The sequence below is a fragment of the Magallana gigas genome, chromosome 7, assembly GCF_963853765.1.
Source record: "Magallana gigas chromosome 7, xbMagGiga1.1, whole genome shotgun sequence".
In the NCBI taxonomy this organism is placed as follows: Eukaryota; Metazoa; Mollusca; class Bivalvia; order Ostreida; family Ostreidae; genus Magallana; species Magallana gigas.
The window spans coordinates 42862455-42874162 of record NC_088859.1 but is presented as its reverse complement, the minus strand read 5'-3'; the positions used below and the strand labels follow the sequence as shown (position 1 = coordinate 42874162).

The 11708-nt window shown below is 38.6% G+C and overlaps 1 protein-coding gene across 1 annotated transcript; it reads left to right on the top strand.

Annotated features, from left to right (window-relative positions):
• The first annotated feature begins 9516 nt into the window (after positions 1–9516).
• LOC105340727 (transcription factor SOX-11) lies at positions 9517–11620 on the top strand. Its single transcript, XM_011446901.4, has one exon. It carries the CDS (start codon positions 9669–9671, stop codon positions 10686–10688), a length of 1020 nt encoding a protein of 339 aa, XP_011445203.1. The 5' UTR covers positions 9517–9668; the 3' UTR covers positions 10689–11620.
• The last annotated feature ends 88 nt before the right edge of the window (positions 11621–11708 follow it).

The following is an 11708-nucleotide window of genomic DNA, read 5'->3' as shown; positions in this document are numbered from 1 at the left end:
TTTTCAGGCCCTGTAATCATGACTCGATGCAGGGGGGAGCTGATAAGGATATTTTCCAATGCCTTGCATGGAATTCATCAAAAGCAGAAGTGTGTCACCGTGGTTACAGCTAGCAGGGAGGGAGGGAGGCAGCACGGGGATAAAAGTGCCACTTGTCACCCTCATCTTCTGTCCCGTACCATCTTGCGACGGGACAGGCGCTGTATTATCTGGACGGGATGAACATTAGCTTTCATTATGTCTAAAGAATCAGCAATTTGTATTGATTTCCTATAACAATTTTTTACAAGGAAACCTTTTTTGTAACCTGTGCCATGTGTTTGTATAGATGATGATTATTAAAATTTGATTTTTAAGACTGAGAAGTTTCTTTTATGTATAACCTTGTTTGAACTGCGAGAGCGCTAATTGCAGTAATTGTTTCCTTTTGGCTGATAACATAGACATGACAGACAGCTGGTGCTACAGAGCCACCGTGACCTCCCTCACACCGGTGTCACTAATAGTGGAAAAATAAGCCCCATATCATGTACTATTACATAAGCATTTCAATATCATGCGCATTTTAAAGAAGATCAGTTTAAATCTTTCACATTAAATTGAGTGACATATCGATCGAAGGTAAATTACATGCAAATATCCTGTTCTAAATTGGTCGATTTTTACCTGTTTAATGTATTTGTACTGTTTTAGAGATAATTTTAAGAACACGAGACTTATGTAAACGTCAGTTTGTGTAGATGTTTATGCAAACTGTGTCCAATTGCTGGGGTCAAATAGCTGGTCCGCATTTAGTAATGGATTAAGTTTATGTATACAGTAAAAATATGAAATAACAAGCCTTGGAATTGACGCATGCTTTTTTCCTGGAGGAGGTTAACATTGGTATTTTGTCATTTCAAATGAAGTCCTTGACGGCATATATCCTGTGGTCCCTTATCAATTACCGCCCTGTTTCATAAAGAGCCGTAACCCCCCACCCACCCCCTCCTTATCCCATCCGTAGGTTGGATTCGTTGATGAGAGGTACTGATGTAGGCACGTGGCTGGTTTCCTTGAAATATAAACTTTTCCTGAGAGGGCGCGAACCAAGGCATTGGTCGTCTGCCAGGACAGTTATCATTCCCTACCTATCTCACCTGTGCAGTGGGATATTGACTATAGGATGACCCACAGCCAACCACCAGCACTCGCGGGAGGTCAAGCTAGGCCATTAGCATGTGTTTTTGCCAAGTCTATACCTATACTCCATAGGCAAGCAGTGCAAGAAATTCGCTGAGCTGAATTTTATAACACGGAAATAATGATTGCTTGGGGCAGTACATGAAACAACAGAGTTGTGTATATCTGTGTAAACTTTCCCCCGGTGTCTATAAAATCGCATAAAAAGCAGTCTTCAGAAATTAAACCCGTGTAACCATTTCAAGGCCGGTGTCGCCAGTCGGCGCTGAATATCAGTCTATTGCACTCAATATTGTTTCCTCTCCATCTCACTTCAAGCGTTGGATTCCACAGAAAGCAGTTTAGATTCTGCATATAATTGTGTGCTAAACACTTATTTGCCATCCTACAATAGTTCCATCTATGCCCTTTAATAAGAACTAATATAGAAGAGTAAATCGGTCTGATTGGCCAGACGATTGGTTTCGGGATGCCTGATGGCTATGATCGAGTTCAATGTATTGCTTGATGCCGGCTTTAAGCTTGATCAGCTAATGTGATCATGTCAACACTAAAACCAATTTCTCTGGTCATTTTGAATTTTGGCCGCCTTTGATTTTGCCGCTGATGGTCAGCCCGAGATGCCTGGCCGTCACGATGGTATTTGACTATTGGGGGAGAGAGTCGGACTGGACACCCCTGAGACGAAGCAGGCGAACATTTGACGGCTTTGGGCAGGTGGTCACCGTAATTCGAACCATTGTAAATAAAACTCGGCGGGAATCATCGGCAGCCTAATAATCCCCAATTAGAACCGACTTTCAATAGCGCGCCGTATAAAATGTGCCAAGTCGACATTTTTTGTTCGAGCAAGAAGGACCTCCGGTGTCAAAGGTCATGCAATTTGTCATGGTCACATCTCTCCATTTCCAAAATTTTAATGCCGTGTGGTGTTATTTTTTACTTATCTTTTAATTTAATACTTTGTTAATGTTAGGTAATTATAGTGGTGTTTACGTATATCCCTTTCTGGGTCGTAAATCTTAAACTTTACCTCTGGTTATGTCTACAGGTTTATAGGAAATGGTGAGAGGTTCGCTGTCGTCGATTTTAATTTACATACAAATCACAATGGCGACCTAACAGTATTCTACTCGACTTTCAAAAAGTCAATGTTTAATACAATATTAAAGTTAGAAACCTTTTGCGATGTAATTTACACTTCACTGAATTCATTAAACGCTAACTGTCGGATCGAGACCTACTTACAGAAAAAAAGGAAGAATTCGACAGGAAGACTTTTGATGTTTTTTTTCTCGACAAAAATATATGTAATTGGTAAATATATCGTCTAAAATATTTCGTGTGTTCAAACACACAAGAAAAGAGGCGAAGGAATGTAGATTGACGTACACGAGTTTGAGATCTTTTCCGTGAGTAGCCTTATCTTGTCCGTCGCATTTCCCTTGCTGGTTGTTGAAAGAAGAGCCGAATAAGTGCGGGAAAGATAATAAATTTTATATTTATAACAATACACTGTCTTGTTCTATAAGATGCTTGGTTATAATTTTAGCAATTCTGCTTATTTGTAAGAGTTCACTAGTTCATCATTTGTGTCACATTCCCTTCTGTTTAAAATTAACAGAAGCATGGCCCATTTACGTAATAGAGAGTAAATACTTTTTTCTTGGAAGACGATACGTGCGGTTTGCTTAATTTGATAGATAAGCCTTATTAGGTTTTTTTTTTCAAATTCGAATCTTCTGAGAAAAAAAAACGAACCGTTCGATTGGATTGGTCGGTGACCACTGGGGCACGCGCTCTGCGTATTTGGGGTATATTAACCCTTTTTTCACTTTTTTCAAACTGGATCGTTGCCATGGCTTAGTGCGTTATATTTATGTAATCAATTTTAGTCATTGCTGCGGGAATTTGAAATGATAATGAACGTTGTCAAACTCTCCTATAACCAAGACACTGTCACGTTGAGTGAGGTGTCATGCAATCTCCCTGCCTGCAGCGCTGTAGACAATTTGCCAACTTTTTAGTATAAGAGAAGGGTAAACCTATATATTTCCTTTCGCTGCAATTACGATACCTACATTTCTAAATCTATTATTTGTTATGGTCACTGACCTGTTTTTTGCGCAGAATAGATGACGTGTATAGCTCTGGAAGGAAGCAGTTACCGATTAGTTCGTCAGCGCAAAGAGGCAGAGTTGATAGAACGCCTGTTTGTTATAGATCTTCTGATATAGTCGCGATAAGCATATGAAACGCATAGATATACAGCCAATTAATAGGATATATAATTGTATGTTCTCAGTTTTTCGTCATTTTCTGGAGGCAATCGTTTGTCTGATTAATATCTGTAAACGATTATATTTTTGTTTCATTCTGAAATAGTTTTCGATTCTTTTCGTTTTCTGTATGATAACCTATCTCTGAAGATAATAACAACTCGGTTATGTGCTTATTTAGACATGTATTTCTTAATTTAACCATTAACGTATTAATGTGAGAGAGGTTAACACGTTTCAATTCAAATAAAAGTTACAATTAACTATCATCCAACTGCTGGAACATGGATGTCCAACTTCAGCGAAGTTCTGCTGTACTGGAATTAGCAGAAACGAGGGATTTTACAATTTTTTTTCACCTTTGTAAAATATCTTTATAATTACATTTATCTAACTCGGTAGTTTTCTAAGAACAAAGCATGTCTCAAAACAGACCTTTTGCATTTTTCTTTGTCAATTAGCAAAGTTTCAAATTGGGCTTTTTAAAATTATTCCTTTACGGTCAAGGCCGAACTGAACGTCAGAGAAGGTCAAGGTCATTGGTTGACGTTGGTGTTCGACAAGAGTATCCTATACGTTGTCTTCATATTATGACTTACATTTAACATTGTACTTCGTCAGACTTAAATTGGGTGTTTATAAGTCATATAAGTATATAAGTACCTGGCGTAGAGGTGTGTTATTTCACGTTTTCATAAATTTTGAAACCTTTTTTATGCAAAGGTGTTTTCACAACGACTTCCCTTTTACCAATTAATGCTAATGATTTGCCCGGTAGATATGTTAATTCAGTGCAAGGGAGGACCTTATTTCCGTTTTAGACGAAAATTAAGGGAGAGTTCAAAACAATGAATGAATTGTACAACATAACATTGTCTAAAGTTTGGCAACATATTTTTTTTTATACAAATGCGTATTATTTTGCAATTTTCTTAGCATCGAAGAAAAACAACGAATATAACTCCGTAATTTGCATCTGATTAAAAATATCAATTATAAACAAATCATCAGTCACTAGTTGGTGCTCGTGTAATTAGTGAAAGGCATAATAATCAGGTAGAATTCCATGTGAATGACTGACTGTCCAACGTCATTCACTGATTCCTGCCTATCTGATATCAAAGCCTCGCGCCTAATTGATCTCGAATACACATCTATACTTATAGATCTATATTGCTATCGATCTGGATATAATGGGAACGTTGACTTGAGAAGGCCAGTACGTCACGACTTCTTTTTTTGAAACTTATTACGTTTTCCCGATACACGGTTTCGGAGAGAACGTTGACCTATATCCTCTATTAACTGATCCGGAGTAGGTCGGACATTACCTTTCCGAGTTCAATGAGACGTGAGTTGCCTCGACATTTTGCGGGGGATTGAAGCCGATTGATATCCGCGGATGATGCGGACGATTTTTCTTGGCAAACATCTCGACATTTGGGATAACTATAGGTACCATCTTTTCTGGGTTTAATTGGTGTAGTGATCGATATAGAATTTTTAAAGCCCACTCGTCAAAAGGTTGAAATCCGCAAAGTGCATTGCCCATAGCCCAGTGGTACATATGCGTTATTGGGTGACACGAGCATGAAGACCGCCCCATGCTGTAATTTCTGTTTTAAACACGCTTCCTATTGTTCAGATCTTGAATAAGAGAAGTCAAATATTGACAAGTACTCCCCAAATCTCAAATTTCCGATAGTATTAGTTCCGACATTAGAGCGTTAACCCTGCGCTCTCGAGTCCTTTCAAAGCTTTACAATTTTGGACTTATTTGAAGTTTAGTTTCTAACTTGAGTTTTAAGGACTCGTTCGAAATTTGTTATGGAACTTGGAAACTCGTACTCAAGTTTTGCCGTGATTCACACATATCAGCAATTTATTACATGTTTATCAATATCATACTGAGACAAAAATCCAGTTGCCTGTCAATAACTCGATGACGAACAAACCCAAGTATTTTCAAATTCATCCAGGTGCATGAGCAGGTGCCCGATATATCTGTCAGAAGAACTCGCGTTTGGGGGCCTTATTTACGCGTGCTTGTGTGTATTGTGTGGGGGCTATTATTGTAATAATAAATATTTCGGCATGTATAATTGTCCAGATATGATTTACAATGACCCCGCGTGGTGGTCCTTGCAAGTTATAGTGTGTACCAACACCAAATCTCTTTGTAGTTATCCGGAGAAACTCGATGATTATGGGTGATAATTGAATCAAACGAATACCAACGAAACTTTTTTCGCAGGTTACTATGATTCTTTTCTATAATTCACTGTTAATAGTAAAGTCAGCAACTCAAAATTTGGTTTTCCGAATTGTTTATCTTAAAAATAACTTATCAGACATACGTGACTATCAGAATATTAAGTACAGTATAAATTTGGAAAACCATCGATATTACGTATTAACTTAAATTTCTGTTTTAGAACTTTTCAAAAAATGTACATGCTTTGCATTTGCACTGAAGGATTAAAAAAGGATTTTAAAAAATGTGCAATTTTATCCACATTGCAACAAAACACACCTGGCTTCATCCAACTGGATTTCAAGTGACCAGGATTGGGTGTTCCTCAAATAAGTTTTTACTTCGAACTTCCATTGACTCTTTGTGGGGTCTTGGTAATAACGCTGCTTATAATCTGTCTGTTTAACCCTAAAATTTTCACTGAGCATTAACTTTGCACCAAATCTAATATCAAATGAAGCAAGAAAGTTGCATGGACGCGACAGAGAGCACTTGAGTTCCGAGATTTATAGCTGAACAGTTGTCTCAGCCATTATAGTCACGAATGTAAAGACTACACGGCTTCCAGATACATCCTAGGATCGTGTTTAAAAGGACAAACCCGTACATTGTTAGAAATGCAATAATTACGTACATTAAATGAATTTTATATGCAATAAGTGAAGACAAATGACCGCGTTGTCGCTTTGTCACCAATAATACAACTTCCCTCATTTAAAATAATGAAAAAGAACTAAAATGGCTGTAAGCAACCGTTAACATTTATTTCACTGGGAATTTTTTGGAACTTCAAAAAGCCACTGTGTATTCGACGTGTCATTAATATGCGGAACTTTGCAGTTTCGTCTCCTGCTGGGTAAACTCTCAATAAAACAGTCCGAGTCAGCAAGATTCTCTCGCCGAACTCGAACCTGGAATTCTATCTCTCACAGGGTCATGTGTCGAGAGGAAATACGGGTTTGTTTATAAGAAAGCTTATTTGAAACAGCTGTCACCAGAGTTACTGACAACTTTTCGGAACTGTTACTTTTCAAAATAATTAATGTTCTTATCTTTTCTGTAAAATGGGGTATTTCCTCTTTGGCGCATGGTACCGTGGAAAACGCCACGTGCCCGAGGCCTTGTAGCAGACGTTCTAAGCAGGGCGTAAATCGTCGTTTTTAATTTCAAGAGATTATTTCAATGTGTTATGGTATAGATTACAACTTGGGTTTAATGGGAAAGTGTGCAAAAATACGTGTATAACGGGCACATGTAGACAAGATGTCCAATCATTAAGTAGATGCGGAACCCTGGGTAAAAACGATAGCATGGCGACAATAAAATCTACTCGAGGGTATATCCATCTATCAAGCCGGTACAATTTACATCTGAATCTTGTATTTTGTATTCAATTTGCTGGTTTGATATGATTAAATCTGGTATTACACCATGTATAACATCACAAAAAGCCCGTGGGTGCCGAAAGGCTCGCGCCAGCTGAAGGGACGCGTGATTTTTCCGATACTCCCTATAATCAGATTTTGGTCATTGATATGTAATTTGGGGGGTCTGTCTCTTATCACAGGGGTGCTCGTGAGTTCTAAAATACAACCGATGGTAATCAGGTATACATGGAGCCCTTACAAATATAGTCCATTACGTTACAGCTGGGTACATAAAGTGTATGGTTGTGTATATCTACATGCTTTACTATACTATATTTGATAACTTATCAGTCAATTGGGCAATTCACAATGGTCTGAGGAAGGTGTTAGTTGACTGCCACGGACCTTTGGCACGGATATGTATATTGTCAAGATATAGACTCGACATGCAAAAAGATGTTGTGGCAGACTTTGGACACGTAGTCAGTACCCCGCATGTGTATTGCCATTTTCTACCCGACTGATGACTATTCTTGACATGCAAATACGTAAACGTCTATCACAGTCCCTAACTAATGAGTCTGAGAGAAAAAAAACCTGTGTAATCGTTGTAAACATTTATGAACACCCACTCTTAAGAGTAAAATAGTCGAACCAAAATTGCCAGTTGTTTCTTACAAAACAGCCACTTTAGCAAACAAATTATATACCATAACCAAATTCAGGCGACAGATTGTTTTTTGCAGATTGGTGGCGCCCGGTCGGGAGGGAAGAGCTTAAATATTTGTATGTAGAAACCGCGGCAGATGGCTTGCGATCCCAGTCCCCAACAAATTGTTGTCATTTCTACTCTGCAAACATCTCAAAGAGGGGCAGGTGTTCTCGGGTCGCTTGTGTCAAAATCTGTAGGTACCGTTACCTGGTTTTTAAGATATAAACACTTATATGCTAATATTTCAAGGTGTCGCGTGCCTTTTAGAGTACATCAAAGAAAAATTTAATAATCTGAAGTTGATGTAAGCGTGCGCCCGTCTCACCTGCCATCGGCGCTAATTACCTGATCTCTGGAATTTCACCATTGATTCGAGGGCTTTTCCCCTCATGAAACTGTCCGTTCTCTCACCTTGTGTGGGGACGCATCATTTTGGTATCATGTAAAGGTTATTGAAGATTATGAAATACGGATACTCACTTTTTGAAACATAAGGGTCTTAGATAGGGATTGAAAGATATCTTATCTAGTATTTCTTGCATTTATGTAGCCGATTGAATGCTTGACCAATATAATCTTTCTGGGACCTTTGATGCAGAACGTGATGGATTGATTCGGTAAATTGTTCTTATTTCACTTTATCACCATGCATCAGACATCCGCTGTCATTAATAATTGATCAAGTACTTCCATTTACCATTTTTTAATTTTATACGGGTTCCCGAATTTGTCGCTTGAAAGTCATTGGAATATGTTTATTTCTATTGGCTGCTTCGTTTGCCAGCTGCCACCGTCGCGTGCCCAACACAGATCAAATTTGATTGACACAATACACCTTTTGCCTAGATAGCACCTGCCTGTGACGTCACTCTCACCCCAGGTTCAAAGACTTTTTGGGTAAACTTGTTTCTATGCAAAGAAAACGTTAAAATTTATTCACAATTTTTTGTTCTCGACAATAAAAACTGCAGGGTGCATTCATTTCTGGTTAGATGTGTATTTTTCTACTTTTTTTTTCATTATAAGATAATGATTTTAAGCATGGGTCGATAGTGCTGTTGAAATAAAATCTTCCCATTGGCTATAAACTTTGGTTCAGATCTATCAAATTTGAGGACTGCGCGTGTATTAGACTTTGTCGCGTGCTCTGACAGCGACACGAATGAGGACGCTGCACGTGTCGAATCGATCATCCGCTATCTTATAATTAAATCTGTTCATTCTCAAAAGTAAATTGCAAATTTCAGAGAGAATAGTCATTTTCTAATTCTCAAGAGAGAGAGAGAGAGAGAGAGAGAGAGAGAGAGAGAGAGAGAGAGAGAGAGAGAGAGAGAGAGAGATAGTTCCACGAACAGAAAAAAATGAAGTAATCCTTTTACTATTTGGAATTTGGAAACATTTTTTTTTCACAATTTTCTTAAATTAATTAAGTCTTTTAGAAAATGTGATAATTATATAAACAAACAAATAATGACTAATTCTTTACATCATTATTTCCTTTTCAAATGAATTTAATCGGAAATATTAGTTTTTCATGATCTCTATGTGTATTTTAAAATCAAAACAAAGCCCAGCTAAGCTTTGTCATCCCATTGACAGTTGACCTGGTTTGTAAAATAAGCCCCTCCCTCATGGAGGCGGAGCTATAAGTTCAAGGAATCCCATTGGTTACATTTAGCCAAAGACTCACGTGACTGGAAATCAGCGTGGGTAAATAAAACCGATTTCTCGCATGTTTTCTGATTAGAACAGCTATCGAAGTAAAAGTGAACAGTTATAACAAGAACTCACTCCTTCATTTTGAAGGAACTGTGTATTTAGGATTAAACAACCGAAGACATTAAAATTGTGTATTCAATGTTTTAACTGGAAATATGGTGCCTCAAAATAACACAGTCTTTGGATCGCAGAGCATAGACCCTAACACTCACACGCCGTATACGGATGCCACTCAGTGCAAAAAGCAGTCAAACCATGTCAAACGGCCTATGAATGCGTTCATGGTGTGGTCACAGCTTGAACGGCGAAAGATCTCCGAAGTTTCACCCGATATGCACAATGCTGAGATCAGTAAACGATTGGGTAAACGCTGGAAAACGTTAAACGAAACTGATCGACAGCCCTTTATCGAGGAGGCAGAGCGTCTGAGACTATTGCACATGCAGGAATACCCTGATTACAAATACCGTCCCCGCAAGAAGGCCAAACCTGTGACAAAATCAGAATCCAAAGTGTCAAAACCGACCAGTAAAACTCGCACCGACCGTATGAAGCAGAAGGCTGCCGTCAGAAACTTTCTGGATGGGGCTACCGAACCCGACAGCAATGTAAGTACTCCATACAACAGTCGTCTGAAACTCAAACTCACCATTGACAAGAAATTCAAAGACAGTATTAAGGCCAGTCGACACGTGCCCGTGTCCTCGTGTCAGCTGACCCCTCCCGCCAAAGTGCCGTCCAGCCCCTCAGTCTACTCGCCCCCCACCCCGGAATCCACCAGCTTCTACCCCGAAGAAATTTACGATACTCCGGCCGCCTCGCCCGAAGACATCAAGTGTCGCCCCAGCAATATCTCATCTCAGGGTAACCCGACTCAGCAGGGAGACGGTTCGTCGTTGGCGGATCTCGATAATCTCACCGACGTGCTTCAAATGCCCAACAACTGGCAGATAGAGTTAGGGAACTTGGACTTGAGTAAACTCGCCGACACATGTGATTTCCCTAACTTCGACCTGCATAATAACAATTCGAATGTGTCAAGTGCTTGCTCCACATCCAGTAATGGATCGCATTTTGAATTCCCGGATTATTCCACGCCTGAAGTTTCCGAAATGATTGGACTGGAATCCGAATGGTTAGACATTTCCGTTCTTGGCTCAATTGCTGCTCATTGAACGTCTTCGTCATCCTTCATTTCATCGTTTCTTTCGTATGTGTGTGTTCTTGTTATGACTGATTGTTGATAATTCTGAAGGGACATGTGCAAATAATACGTTATAATCCAAACGAGCGTTTCGGGAGGACCTTTCTGTCGGTATTGCGGACCACGTGGAAAGTCAGGACCCGGGGTGCGGATCTTAGATCTAGCGCACCGAGGCAGAGACTGGTATAGTTGTGATGTATCATTATATTTATGAGAGATTTATATCTATATTATATATAAATTGTGAGAACGAACTGATCCATATCAAGTATATATTTGTGCTGTGTGTAATATTCTCAGTATTGTAACGTAGAAGTGACTGTCTCCATATATATTTAGTAGCTGTGGGTGAAACATCTTTCATTCTTCCATTTTTCTCATCACTGTATAATCATATTTTGTGTCTTATTCCATAAAAATGATCTGCAGGGATATTTTTTCATACAAAGAAATGTAGATATTTTTTACTATATTCTTTATGAAAAAGCTACATGAGAAAGGTCACAGACAAACTTGATATTTTGCAATGAACCATGATCGATTTTTTTATACAAAGGCATAAAACCTTTCTTACTGATATCGTTCTGCAATGATGTAAAACTCTGTATGTACTTTTGTTACAAGGTTTGTAAACAAACTCGACGGGAATCTGTTCAATATTGTGCTATGATAATTTTTTGTTGTTAGAAAAATATTCCCCCATCTTGAAATTTTGAGTATATATATTTTGATACATACCCATTAATCCAACGAACAATTTTTTGTCAGGCGAAATCGGGAGAAGCCAAATGTACATATGACTTTTTATTATTATTATATTATACATGGCATGTGCAAATGATATTTGTACTATCGTTATCTTACGTTGTAGTAAAATACAACAAAAATTCTACAAAACTGAAACTGGTGTCGTTTGTTTATGTTGTGAAGAAACTCACGTGTGAATAGTGCCGCCCACATATGTAAAATTGACCTAGATGAGTGTCAATCA